The 15,113-nt window shown below is 42.3% G+C and overlaps 1 protein-coding gene across 4 annotated transcripts in view; it reads left to right on the top strand.

Moving 5' to 3' along the window:
* STRBP (spermatid perinuclear RNA binding protein) overlaps window positions 1–15,113 on the top strand; it is a 59,384-nt gene that overhangs the window by 17,755 nt on the left and 26,516 nt on the right. For 2 of the 4 annotated variants that reach the window (XM_069986782.1, XM_069986778.1), the window contains exons 5-7: window positions 10,744–10,838; window positions 11,406–11,501; window positions 11,998–12,109. In XM_069986782.1, coding sequence (XP_069842883.1) covers window positions 10,744–10,838; window positions 11,406–11,501; window positions 11,998–12,109 — 303 coding nt within the window. The remainder of the gene's footprint in view (window positions 1–10,743; window positions 10,839–11,405; window positions 11,502–11,997; window positions 12,110–15,113) is intronic. The other 2 variants (XM_069986779.1, XM_069986780.1) reach the window with 2 other exon arrangements.

Below are 15,113 nucleotides of genomic sequence, written 5' to 3'. Positions count from 1 at the left end.
AATCAAAGAAGTTATTTGTCTACATTCGCTCATGCTTCAAATGGAATGTATTGATGGTGTCTTAGACATTACTAGGGGAATGCAGATACTATCCAAAAAAAAGGGAAGCGCTACATCACTGGGCAAATAGTTGTCACAGATTTCCACTCCTTGCATTGTAAGCTGACATATATCTGTTCTGTTTATTATGCTTAAAGTAGGTTTTCCAGGAATAAATCTTTGCGTACATGAATGAGGTGGAAACGTTATCACTACCCAAAACTTAAAGGGGTTATCCAGGGTTAGAAAAACAACTGGGCTCCATTAACTTCAATAGAACTGAGCTGCAATACCTCAAACAAACTGAGGACAAGAGTGGTGCTGTTTCTGGGGGAAAGCAGCAATATTTTTCTAATCTTGCTTAACCCTTTTAAGATGCCCATACATTTTCCATGACTAGTAATCTCAGCATGTCATCTGACTACCGCCATACACCTTATAAAACCTGCCAGCAGGGGTGGTATACTCTGATCTTACTTTAAGGTGTATGGGCACCTTTAGGCGCCAGTGATGTCTCTTTATTGGCTCTAGACATGTTGTCACTTAAAGGAACACATCACGGTCAACCTCACTAATTGCATGAATGGAGGGGTTGTAGCATATTGCACATTTTGTATTAATAGTACTATTGGTAAGTGATAACCGTTTTTGAAGTCACCTTATTTATGTATGTAACGAACATTTAGTCTGGGAAAAAAACCTTATTGTCATTAGTGTCCTGATCTGGCCTGCCCCCAGCAGCGGCTGTCACTTCCTGTCTGACAGCTTGCTAGACAGGAAGTTGTATTGTGGAATTAGTTTTACTGCCCTTTTACCCTTTGCCGTAATCCTTCAAAAAAAAAAAAAAAAAAAAAAAGCTGTTGTAGGAACACCACACACACACACACATTATATATAGCATTTACCCCTAAAACACATTGCAGAAGTTAGAAAATTGGTCTTATATTTCCCTATGTGTAAATTGCATAGGAAAGAGGAAGTTGCTGAGCTAAGGGATATATAACTCATATATAGTCCTGCATCTCCCACCCACTTAGTGATTGACAGCTTTCCCTGTATATAAGCAGCGCCATCAGTGTGGGTGGATTGGAAAAGCAGGACATACAAGTATTTTCCACAGCATGTAAACTGAACATGCTATCCTAGATTTCCTAGAACTTTAACGTCTTTTGAATGCACCAGATTTTTCTAGTCTGATTGATGTGTCTGGCATATCTGTAGACTGCTTAGTTTAAAGGGAATCTGTCCGCTCTATATCATGTCCAGAACTGTAGATGGTACATAGAGCTCTTAACTGAGCTGCAGCATGCATGCCTGCCCCCTCAACCACCCCATTCTGCATGTTTGATATAAAGGGCTTTGTGGTAGAAGACAACCCATGTAAGTCAATCAGTCAAGGAAGAGAGGGGAGGAGGAAGCATGCGTGCTGCAGCTCAACTTGGCTCTTGAACTCTGGGCAAGATGTTAAGGTGCCAGATTTGGCATATTTAGACCATGCCTCTTTAACTTGGCCTGGGAAACGTAGACATCCATGTATCCCTAAGTTCAGTGCCTCCCTCTATTTTATGCTGCCCTTAAAGAGAAGACCTATAGAGCCACTTAGTTAAGCAGTGTTACATCCCCTTACTGCTGCATGTTTAGTGGGCGAGGGACTGGGGTACAATTGGCCATCTCAAGTAGAGGCAGCTGCTTAGCATTTTTGACCCTGTAGCAGAAGAGATTGTCTTCTGGACTTATATTGTCATGTGGATTTATGATTATTAGGTGGAAATAAATTTTATTGTGCATCTGGAGTTTTCTGTATAGCGATGTCTCAGAGATATCAAGCTCTTGTAATATCTTACACTTTTACATCATTTACAGATCCCAACCCCTCCTTCACTACCGTGATCAGGCATTGTATCTGTATTCCCTTATGTTATATAACTGCTCAATTCACACATCCATCATGATATGGGTATAACTGACCAATATTTCCCGAGGTATGGTTTTTGACTATGCTAATCTATATCCTAACAACACCGAGCAGCGTAGGTGCAGTGGACCTGTCCTGTGTGTACTTCATGCAGTCAGAATGATGCTTGTGTCTTCATGGGCTGACCTCATTTATATATCATTCTGCTGGTGTTTCGCTCTGTTATGTAATGGGACCTTCCTGCACATCTTCTGTTGTTCTTGGGGCGTGGTGTATCTCCTCGCTGGTTATTTATGCTACCCATAGGACAGGCACGACATATTAGCGGGATCTATGTTATTTATTTTCACACATAGACTAACAGATGAGCTCTTTAGGTATAGGAGTCACTGAGGGTCGTAGTTATATACACTAGTCTGTAGGGCTTGGATGGGGCAGGTGGCGTTGTATTGCTTTAGGTGACTGTAGACTGCTGTGCTGCTTACAGTAATCCATTAGAGAATTGTCTTTTTATGGCTTCTTGTTGCATTAAAACAAATGACATGTATAACTTATACTGCATTATTAGTTTAGTTTATGTAGTGCTGGTTTGTGAATACTTTTACTATTCGGTGCTTGTTTATAAATGGTTGTCTGAGACAGAGCTCCAAATCCCCTCCTTACCGCTATAGTCCCAGAGTTAAAATGACACTCCTAAACCAACCGTATTTTACCCTCCCAGTATATAGTTGGGAAGGGTAAACCACTGTCCTGCTCTCCCCATTACCAGGTGTTCTGTATCCCCAATAAAATGCCACTTCTGGTCCCAAGTGTGACTAGCCGACTCACACCGGGGCTTGTGTGTAGGCCGTAGATCACTTTCCTAATGTATCTCTGAGCATCTCATGGGGTTACGTCGAGAAAGTTACATTTGCCTGGGGGGAGTAAAATAGGGTTTTTGCTGGATTGGCTCTCAGGTTTAACCCAAAAATATGGGATCCCCCTTATCTACAGGACTAACAAACTACTAGTTGATTGATGAAGGTAACCTAATGAAGACGTGAATAAAGATAATTTGTCCAATGAGCGAACATGGTTGCTTTTAACCCATTCAGCAATCGAGTGGTCAGGTCACATCAACGTTCACTGTATCGTTCATGCGACTATTTAAATGTATTGCTATCGGCTACACATCCGCTGTTTACACAAGGAGATGTTCGGGCCGATAGAGATATAATTAGCCGCAGTATAAAGCATGCGATCAGCCGAGGATTAGACATTTCCTGCTTCTCTGTTGATCGCTGTCACTTTAAGGCTGGGTTCACACTACGTATATTTCAGTCAGTATTGTGGTCCTCATATTGCATCCAAAACCAGGAGTGGATTGAAAACACACAAAGGCTCTGTTTACACAATGTTGAAATTGAGTGGATGGCCGCCATTTAATGGCAAATATTTGCTGTTATTTTAAAACAACGGCTGTTGTATTGAAATAATGGCCGTTATTTTCTGTTATATGGCGGCCATCCACTCAATTTCAACATGGTGTGAACAGATCCTTTCTGTGTTTTTAATCCACTCCTGGTTTTGGTTGCAATATGAGGACCACAATACTGACTGAAATATACGTAGTGTAAACCCAGCCTATAAGCGGCTGAAAAAGCGTTTCTAGTAACTGGCCCATGTAAAAGGGCCTTTAGCGTCCAGCAGCTGGACCCCCCACCAATCTCCTGGCTATCCAATATCCTGAGGATAGGGGACAACCTGCTGGAAGGAGAATACCCTGTTTACTTTATACTGGGGATCTGGAGCTCCCGTCATTATAAAAATATATTAAAGGGGTTATCCAGTGCTACAAAAACATGGCCACTTTCTTTCAGAGACCGCACGACTCTTGTCTCCAGTTCAGGTGCAGTTTGCAATTAAGCTCCATTCATTTCAATGGAACTGAGCAGCAAAACCTCGCCCAAGCTGGAGACAAAAGTGGGGCTGTCTCTGGAAGGAAATGGCCATGTTTTTGTAGCGCTGAAAACCCCCTTTAAGCACAGAATTTTGGGACACCATGATGTTTAAAGGTGAGGATTCATTTTAGTTGTTGCTTTAAGTTGCTCTTTTATCATAATGGGTTGGTACATAGATAAACATTATTCAAGGATGGATGGATTTTTGTTGTATCAAAGGGCGTGAGAACGTTGTATTCTGCTTTAACACATTCAGGCTATGTGCAACTGGTCCCTGTTCATAAGAGCCGATAATCAAAAATTGAAGCCTCTTACAACAAGTCTGGGCCTAGCTTCCTAGCAGAGCATGAAGACACTTCATTCTAATGATGTTAATGTACAAGACAGTCTGATGCAAGTCTGTTTTCTTCTTGCCCTCACCCCATGATCCTTTCATCTGTACTTTGGATAGGATTCTGCCCACAGGTGCTGACTGGCTGCACAAAAATGCTGTGCTAGAGGGTAATAAATGAGATGCATCTTATAATTGATGTCCCGCCGTGCACTGGGAGGTAGAGCCACGCTGCGCTATTCTACAAAGGCTGTAATGATGCTAGAAGCATAGTCGGGTAACCGAGAACTCCCTCACAAACCTCTTCACTTCAATTTTTACGGTGAGCGTATACTAGACTGCAGACACATGATATAACCTATTGTGCCAGGTAGATGATCGCTCCCGCTAGTCACCATGTTAGTTCTTGGAAGTTTTGAGATGTGTTCTCGAAGATTCCTTGTTACTTAGAAGACAGTGACGTCCATGCCTTGGAGACAGGGCTCAGTTAGCGCCGATACCCAGTGCTGAATCTTTAAAGGGAAGCTGTCATGTTGAGCATGCCATCTGATCTTCCAGCTACATGTAATAGAGCTGGAGAAGATGAGCAGATCTGTTCAGGGATGGTTCTCCCTGGTTACGGTCAGGGGAAATAGTGCCCTGATCCTGTACTATTGTCTGTATTGTGAACAGGGCACTACCTAGTGTTTCCCACCCTCACTCCACTTCACATTTAGCAAGGAGAGGAGACAACATAAAGTATGTCACTAGGCCATCTTTTCCTCCAGTATCTAAGTCAGGGATGGGGAACCTGCGGCCCTCCAACTATTGCAAAGCAACAATTCTCATCATGCCTGGGCTTTGGCTGTCAAGGCATGATGGGAATTGTAGTTTTGCAACAGCTGGAGGGACACAGGTTCCCCATCCCTTTCTAAAAACTGGAATGTCACTTATGCATCTCCTTTTTGGTGCTATTGTCCAAAAAAAAAAAAAACAGATGTGAAAAGTTTTGATCAGTCGAGTTCTGTGACCTCTGCTGATCACAAGAAATAAACAGGGAGAAGCAGCAGAGGTCTGAGAGTTTTTAGCTGAGTGTTTCTCTCCACTCAAGGTTAATAGGCCTCAGCACCTCTGGACCCCGACTGATCATACTTTAGATATGCCCTTTATGACAGGAACACTAAATCTCTGCTCATTCTGGGCTTAAACGTTTATTAGACAGTTTTACTGATTGATAGACAGCTATTCTGTTTGTAAACTGTCAATCACAGATAACTCCTCCCACTGGACTCCGAGAGAATATAAATTACTAGTCCTACTGAACCTTTTCCCTTAACATCACTCCCTTTAAGCCTTGTTCACAACGAGATTTTTGCCTCCGAGGCACGGATATGGCTGGGTTCACACTACGTTTTTTTCAATCCGTTTTTCTCTTCCTTTTTTGCATAAAAAAGGATGAAAAACAGATGGAAAAAAACTCATGCATTTTTAAGCATCCATTTTGATCCGTTTTTCCATTAACTTCCATTATTTAAAATAACGGATGTTTTTTTTTAACGGACACAAAAACGTAGTCAACCTCGTTTTTGTGCCTGTTAAGTCAATAGAAAAACTGCTCAAAACGGATGCACACACAAGCATCAGTTTTTTTTTCATCCGTTTGGACCTAGCCTATTTTGGCAAAATCTCAAATTCATGTATCGATGCATATGTGCCCAGGTTGCCACGAACCACGTTTAATTCAATGACCTTCGTGTAGTCGCCTAGTGACCATGGGTTATTTTCCGAGGGCACCGCCCGGCCATTGAATTGAATGGGGCCAATGCCAGGCCATTCACAGAGGTGTTGGCAGCTGATTGTGATATTTTTCTAAGGTTTTGGGGTTTATGGTAACCCTTCATACATCCGTTTATTTCCAGGAAACACTGCAGTTTGCCCGTCAGGCATTCTCTCCAGGATGCTATAAGCAGTGTTACCTTGCTATTACATTGCTGGCAGCCATGGCATAGACCGAGTGGCACAGAGGCTTGTCAGAGACTCTGCTCTCTCCCTTCCAGAATCCTGGCACGTGTAATAGGCTTTTCTAATGAGTGTTAAACGAGCTTTAAATGCTTGAAATTAACATTTGCGTGCATGAGGCTTAACCATAGCTTGCACAGACTGCCCAGAGATCACAGTAGTAATTCGTAATGAGTAATAATTAATGTGTTATCTGCCCTGCCAGGGCCATTTAGGAAGAAGGGAACATATGCAAATCACCTGCTCATTATTTAGCAGATCTTTTTGCCGGCTAGGCTAGAAATTCACACACAATCTATGTCTAAAAGCGCTCCCCGTCCCCTCCCCGATGCCTGTGCTATTGTAACTTTTATAATGTGTCTGCTATCTAGGCTAAGCCTGTATTTTCACACCTGCAATCTCCAATATAAGTGAGTATGTGCACGGTCCCAGCAATCTATTAGAAGGATTAGCGGAATATGTTAGCTCTGCAACTCCCAGTGCCTGTCAAGATCCTCAATCCATTGTACCACTGACCCAACAGAAAAAAAAAAAAAAAAGATGTTAATGCTTTACCCAAAAGTGATGATTTCTGGTTTTCTGGAGATTAGCACATTTTTGCAGCCTTTCAGTCTGTGATTTCAGTTCTTCATAACCACTCATTTACTGTAGTTTCTTTCCAATTTATATGTGAACTTGGAGCAGATGTTCACATTGAAGTGAAATGGCTGAATCCCATGTGCTTTGCAAGCTATGCCTGGGACCCCCAGGTTTAAAGGTGCAGTCCGCCAGTCTGCTATCTTAATTTGTTTTTTGTTTTTTCTTCTTCAGGGCCAATCTGGTCTGGGAGTCAGACAGCTGGTCCTCTCATGAGTTCTTAGTGTCATGTCTGACCGACAGGCCATAATAGTCAGTTTGGGCACAACACTGCTCACTTTGCCTTTGAACATAGACATAATGTCATAATTTTTCTAGTTTTAGACATCATATAACTTAGGAAAGTGACAGCAGAAATTTCCATAGACAGCAGCTGACAGAAGTAAAGATATCCATCCTCTCTCTCTCTCTCTCTCTCTCTCTCTCTCTGTGTCTCTCGCTCCCATTCTGTGTGTGTGCGCTTCCCTCTGTGTGTGTGTGCCTCTCTCTCTGTGTCACCCTGTGTGTGTGTGTGTGTGTCTCTCTCTCTCTCTCTCTGTCTCTTTCTCTGTCTCTCTATCTTTGTCTCTCGATCTATCTTTCTGTCTCTTTCTCTGTCTCTCTATCTTTGTCTCTCGATCTATCTTTCTGTCTCTCTCTCTCTCTCTCTCTCTCTCTCTCTCTCTCTCTCTGTGTTTGTATCTCTCTCTCTCCCTGCCTGTGTCTCTCTGTCTGTGTGTCACTCTGTGTGTCTGTCTGTTTCTTTCTTTCTTTCTTTCTTTCTTTCTTTCTTTCTTTCTTTCTTTCTTTCTTTCTTTCTTTCTTTCTTTCTTTCTTTCTTTCTTTCTTTCTTTCTTTCTTTCTTTCTTTCTTTCTTTCTTTCTCTCTTTCTCTCTTTCTCTCTCTCTTTCCCATTCCCTGTCTTAAATTTGCAACCACTGGCACTTAACAGGCCCCACTGATGTGAAAAATGACGCTGCACTTATAGTGCTGCCCTCCTATCGAAGCTGTTGGAAGTTGTGAACAGAGTGGTGGGGTTTAATGTGGATGTGTCCGGAGGGAAAAAAGGTTCCTAAAAGCTGTATAGAGTTCTCATAGGGATTCTGGGCATACCTTCTTTATCTCCATAATCCTTTCCAGAGCTGAGATATAAGCCTTATTTTTAATAGGTAAGTGAGGCTCAGGAGTCAAGGGGGCGTTTCTCAACAGGATAGTCCACCTCTTATTAACCACTTCCGTGCCTGCTTTGTAGCCTAGTGTTTGTCAATTAAAGGGGTTAGATGTATACAAACATGAATGGAGGTGGAGAAAAAGAGAAAATGTTCACATTAGTATTAGGCTCTTTTCACATTGCACATTTTTAGCTGGAGTTTGGAGCATGTTGAATACATCTTTCATTTAGTATATTATATATTATACCAGCCTTATGAAGGTCTGAGGGGCTATTTTGACCTCTAATTGGCCTCTTTTTGTTGATATATTTCACGTAGGCGTTAGGCTTTCCTGTACTTTTACCTTTAGGGTAGCGCAGTTTGCAGTGTTATTGCAGCCATCAACACCTCTGTCTCGGTAGGGGTCATGGGGGGTTCAGCTGTCCTGGCCCCCTTATAAACAGACTCGGTGACGTTCCCTTCTTATCTTCTATAACACTGTTTCTTCTGTAAGGTTCTGGATTAGGTGGTCGCAGCTTAAATATTAAAACAACAAGGCTTTTAGATCCATGTCCTTTTTCCTTAGGATGTTAGATCCTCATAGCCTGTGGCGTGCTTCGCCTCTGATCACCATTCCTGAGCTGAGCAGCATCTCTATGTGACAAATTGTTTATGCCCTGCTGCACCTCCATGTGTTTTATTCATTGGACTGCACCTTTAAACCTTCGCCAATATCCCCTAAGGGGACCGGGAGTATCTAATCTGAGCGCTGACGTTTTGAACATGTTAGCAAGAAACAATGCAATGCAAACATCTGCTGTGGAGTTCGTCAGGACGGAAAATATGTCTGTAGCACTTCTGACGCTGGGGAAAACATGAACGGTAACACCGAGCCTGATCAAGAGAAGCCACAAGCCCCCCTTCCCCATAGCACACGTTTAGCAAGGCGTATTTGACGTTCTAAACAATGCAATATTAATGGATCGAATCCTTTAGCGTTTGATCATTTTTAGAAGGCAGGATTTCATTTTGATGTCTTAGCTATCAACCTGTGAGCTTCATTAACTGGGGGGAATATGAGAATCCGCAGATGTCTCTAAAGATGAAACAATCCCACACGTTCCCTAGATAAAAAATAGAATCTAAAATAAATGCCTCGAATCCCAGTCCTCCTGTACGTCTGCGCGCGCATCTATACTTTTACAGTGTGCTTATGCCATTTTACGGCATATGTCACATTGATACGCAAGCCCCTATTTCTTGACACTTCACTAAGAACGTATACCTGCTGTCAGAGCTGGGGTTTTTTTGCTTTGCTACCAATAAAAATTAATTTTGGTTTAGGGATGTGTGTGTTGGATCACCAAAACGCAAAATAAATAGAAAAATTGATGTAAAAAAAATCCTGGCATGAAGGCTTACCGCCTAGCGTGGTAAACCAGTTACACAATTTACACGGCAAAATCCCTGTATAGTACGTTAAAGGGATTCTCCTATTTTGGGAGTTCCGAGCACCATATAACAGGGAGGAATAGATATACCGATACTAAAGCTGGCCACTAGTGATAAGGTAAGGTGCATTGGAATACAGGTAGCTGAAGAAGTTGGATGAAGCCGTAGGAAGTCTAGGAAAACATGGATACAGCCCATGCCGGGGTTTTTTTTTGTTTAGTTTTCTTCCCAGCAGGGTTTTGTAGGGTGACTTATTACACACACACTATTTTTATTACATGGCTCTGCTAATGCCATGATGGTGCCACTTGCTGTTGCTCCACCACCGATAAGTCGGATTTCGGCATATAAGGCTTCCTTTACAAGGGGTGGAGAATGGACCCTAATGTGGATTCACACATCTCCTACATAGTGATATATATATATATATATATATATATATATATATATATAGATATAGATATATAGATATAGATATATAGATAGATTATATATATATATATAAATATAATATTAATTTTTTTGATTATTATTATTAGTATTGATTTCTTTCCCCCTTTTTTCTTCCCCATGTTCCTAAACTCTACCGATCCCAACGTGAACAGCCATATTGCCGGCAGCCGGAGTATCCCATTGAGATAACCTGCATTAACGCTCACAATATGATAGATAAAACATCTCAATGAAAACACTGCTCGTGAAATATTACCGGATGTAATGGCTTTAAGCCACAGCGATCTTTACCATTCAGATTTATAGCTTTCATTTTAACCTTGCTGTGGGGAATCGCACTGTATGAAATGATGATCATGCGCTCTGGTCTCCCCTCTGATATAGTCACCATCTTCCCCTATTATATTCAATCCCGACACTTCTTACCGTAAATAAATCCACTTATTTAGCTAATAACGATTTTATTTCCCCCTAAATAAAAAAAAATTGGCATTGAAAACTCGGGAATGAATTAGAGATACGGACTGTGGCCATGGCCGTCGCAGGGAGAGTCAAGAAGTGCTATTTGCATATTTTCCCGTCCTGAAACATGTTGTGCATTTTTAATAAGATCCCAGATGGTACATAGCTGTTATCGATTTGTAAACTGGAAGTGAATGCCTCCTTTTGCTTTGTGTTGCACATTACTACTTGAATGGCCTTTGGATAATATAACCGCCGTGCACTTTGTGAACCATTCAGTTTCTCTGGGAGTCTTATTAGCTTGTTCAGATGCTGCCATACTCTTCCTGTGACAGAATCCCCTTGGTCAAATTGTATCTGTCTTTTTTTTTTATCCCATCTTATCAGTAGAAAATGTTGCGATGAAAGATCCTCCGGACTTATTGGACAGGCAGAAATGCCTGAACGCCTTGGCGTCTCTGCGACATGCCAAATGGTTTCAGGTTGGCTATTTGTTCTTACCTTATTGTTATTGTAGCCTTATGAGGTTTTCATTTAATTTCTTTACGACCTCATGAATTCATGCACTGTAATCCATTCTAATAGATCTGAGTAGTATATAATTCTAGATTTATAGTCATGCTTGCTATAAGCAGCAGTGCCATCTATGCGGCCCAAAAAAACAATAACCGGTTGATGCAGTTTCCCTCCTTGTTGAGACGCACGACTGGCAGTCACCTTATTGTGCACATGTAAATCACGCCCACGTGTGGCCTTCTGCCCAGCCCACAGGTGGCACTGTCGCTGTCCTGATGGGTTTAGACGCAGTAGTGCTAGCTGACACGCCATGATCATGAGGCTACAAAAGCAATCTTTACATGAAGCTTTTCAGTTCTATATAAAGCCTGACCTTTCTAAACATGGATGTTTTGTCATTCTGTAACTTTCTTTGCATGAATTTAATCATTTACTACTCAGTAATCACATTAAAGAATCTGTCCGAGGCCTTTGTAGGTTAAGGTTAAAGAGTGAACACAGCAGCAGAACTGGAACCATTTTGTCTATTCCAGGCAAGAGCAAATGGATTAAAATCTTGTGTAATTGTACTTCGCATTCTGCGTGATTTGTGCAACAGAGTCCCCACCTGGGCACGGCTGAAAGGATGGGTGAGTTTGGCTCTGTAATTGGGGGGTGGGATCCAGTAGGCTTTATTTGTCGCCCTGTTAAAAGGTAACTACTGTCTTGCCGCAGCGGCAGGATATGCATTCCGACTTCCCACCAAGTCTATAAACTTGTATTGCAATACACTTGCAATACAAGTCTATGCGACTTCTAGCAGTTCCGACTTGGTGCAAAGTCCACTGTTAGAAAAACATGGCCACTTTCTTCCAGAGACAGCACAACTCTAGTCTCCAGTTTGGATGGACTTTTGCAAAACGCACCGTCGTGTTTCTGTAAGAAAGTGGCCATGTTTTTATAATGCTGGATAACCCCTTTAAATGTGTATCCTACTGCTGCATCAAAATGATGGTTACCCTTTAATAGCCATAAGCATGCTAATGTGTATTAAAACAAATAGTACAGTCATTTTGTATTGTATTGTGCAGATTATTATAGCATTGCAGATCTGTGCTCATACTTTCAACAATTTGTTTCTCCCAGCCACTAGAAATCATATGTGAAAAAGCAATAGGAACGTGTAACAGGCCCCTGGGTGCCGGGGAGGCATTGCGGAGAGTCATGGAATGCCTGGCATCTGGCATCATTTTGCCTGGTAAGATTATTTAAACTGCACACTGATGATGGGCCATTAAGATGTTATTTTACCACAACGCATAAGTGTGTCCTTATTTTTTTGCAAAGTGTTCTGGCTGTGGAGTCTATGAAACTAAAAATAGAAGAACAGCATAGTCTGCACCCTTTAGATGAAGTGACAGAATCCACTGCTTAAACGGTTTAAGTAATGATTTTTCCTTTCCAACTTTCCCCTCTTTTATACCTTTTTGTTTCTTTCAAAGGGGTTGGCCACTTTATAGTAAAATTGCTCAGTGTACAGTATTAGTAACTGTACTCACTGTATATATTGACAGAAGCTCCCTGTGTACCTTATATAGCTAAAATAAGACTGCCCTCCTCCAGGCTGTGCTGCCCTGCTCTGCTCTGTGGTGAGTCTGTCCATAAGATGGCCGACATGGAGGAGCATGTGACCATGCCCCACCCCCAGTGTCCACCATTGAGCCTCTATATGCCTATGGAGGACACTAAGGTCAGGACAGGAAGTGCTGCAGAATCAGTTGCCACTATACAAATAAAGGAATTATTATAAAGCAATAGTTTCCAGCTCTGGGACCCTGACTGCTGACAGCTTTAAGGCATATTTGCTATACCATAAAATATATTCTTTACCCTTTAACTGAGCGTGAAATAGGCTTGATGTCAAGCAGCGGTCTCAGGGATTGTGGCTGCATGTGTTTACTCATAGTAGTGAATACAGACATTACACACGTAGAAATCAGCATATGCACGCTTTAGCCAGGGCTTACAAAGGGTTTACACGTTACCAACTAGGTTTATATTTAGTGCTTGGTTACTTAATAATTCTTTTAAAAGACTATAGAACTCTGTTGAAATAGAGGAAGCCGGTACAAGTTATCTTGCAACTCTATTTTTTCTTTGGTCAGAAAATCCATTGTAAGGGTGCGTTCACACCTACCGGATCCGCAGCTGATTTTCATGCTGCGAGTTTGCAGCGAAATCAGCTGCGGATCCTGTACTGTGAATCTCAATGGGTCCCATACACCCAGCGGATCCGCTGCCTGCATGGGACCCGGCCCCTTTAACCCATGCGCCGCCGCCACCGCCCGAGCAGGTGATGTATGCAATCAAGCATGGGGGGGGGGCGACGTGTGGGGGTTTAAGGGGGCCGGGGCTGTAAGCTGCGGGCGGCGGCGGCGCATGGGTTAAAGGGGCCGGGTCCCATGCAGGCAGCGGATCCACTGGGTGTATGGGACCCATTGAGATTCACAGTACAGGATCTGCAGCTGATTTCGCTGCAAACTCGCAGCATGAAAATCAGCTGCGGATCCGGTAGGTGTGAACGCACCCTAAAACTTTGTAAGGGGATTGTGACTTAAAGTGCCACTGTCGTTTTTTTTTTTTTTGCAGGAATCAACGGTACAGGCGACTTTAAGAAACTTTGTAATTGGGTTTATGAGGCAAATAGGCATTTAAAAAGACTTTCCTCAGGTCCTCCCAGCCCCCCCCTATCGTTCTCATTCACTGCTCATTATAAGGAAATAATGTCTTGTTTACATCAGACATGCCCTTTCTAATCTGGGGAGGGGGGAGGAGGGATTAGTCACCGGTAGAGAGCAGAAAACAAACGATTACACAGTGGGAGCTGTGTGAAAGCCGGTATTGAGAGGTCAGTACTGACTTCAGAGGAGATAGCCCGGTGATGTAGCTGTAAATTAACTTTGTTGTCCTGTTTTGGTGCCTCATCTCCCTTCACCCCTCCTCTCTCCATAGATAACCATGAAGACAGGGGGTAGACCTTCAAACTGCTTTTTCATGATAAAAATGCATTTTTCGGCTAATAAACCCAATTACAAAGTTTCTTAAAATCGCCCTTACTATTGATTTCTGCAAAAAAATTTAAACAACAGTGACACTTTAATAGACCAGATACCAGTTGAGGACTGTCATGTAGTAGGTAGAGAAGAGATGGACTCTCACTCTGCAGGACCTGGAAAGTCTGTGTTCCTGAGGTGGCACTGCAGAGAACTTGCAAAGATATATAAAGAAAATGACTGGTCACTTATCAGATAGTACATCCAAACCATTTGAATAAGAATTATAAGCAATTAGAGATGAGCTAACCAGGTTCGAGTCGATCTAAACCCGAACGTTCGGCATTTGATTAGCCGGGGCTGCTGAACTTGGATAAAGCTCTAAGGTTGTCTGGAAAACCCGGATACAGCCAATGACTATATCCATGATTTCCACATAGCCTTAGGGCTTTATCCAACTTCAGCAGCCCCCGCTAATCAAATGCCGAAAGTTCGGGTTCGGATCGACTTGAGCATGCTCGAGGTTTGCACATCTCTATAAGCAATATAAGCATGAATGCCCTTATAGGGGAGTACATGTTGCAACTTATATCAGCGTATGGCTGATATACATCAGGGTATGGCGTCAGACATCAATCCTGCCCCAGGTCAGAACGGCGAATGCTAACTAAATCACACCATCTTAAGATGATAGACTCTACTCTCATACTTTTTACTCCGCACCATGCACATAGCAGGATGGTAACACCTCTACCCTAATGCAACAATGGTATTGTCTTTGCATCTGGGGAGAAGGCATTACCACCTCGAAATGTATATAATGTGTATAATCTGTGTCTGTTCTGCCTCACAGGACCAAGATTCTGTATGTGCAGAAACTGGTGTCCTGATTCTTTCCCTTTCCCCATGGATTACAGCTGATCATTGAGATCAAAGTAATCAACTTATTAGTGCAGGACTTTTCTAAAAGACCTTTTACACGGGCTGATTATCATCCAGGAGTGTTGCTTGAAATGCTCCTGCGGCCTATAAATGGCCCATGTAAAAGTCACAGCAGTCTTAAAAATTTATCGTCATCGGCTGCACATGTTCCTGGGTAAATAGTTGGATGTGAGACCAATAACTATGAAGGCAAATATACATATATCTCTGCTGTCAGTTTACAGATCATACTTACCTAGTGTGCTGGTGCTGTGATCTGGCATACTG

This window comes from Dendropsophus ebraccatus, chromosome 10 (genome assembly GCF_027789765.1).
Source record: "Dendropsophus ebraccatus isolate aDenEbr1 chromosome 10, aDenEbr1.pat, whole genome shotgun sequence".
Lineage (NCBI taxonomy): Eukaryota > Metazoa > Chordata > Amphibia > Anura > Hylidae > Dendropsophus > Dendropsophus ebraccatus.
Note: the sequence above shows the minus strand (reverse complement) of the source record. Positions and strands in the feature narration are given on the sequence as shown.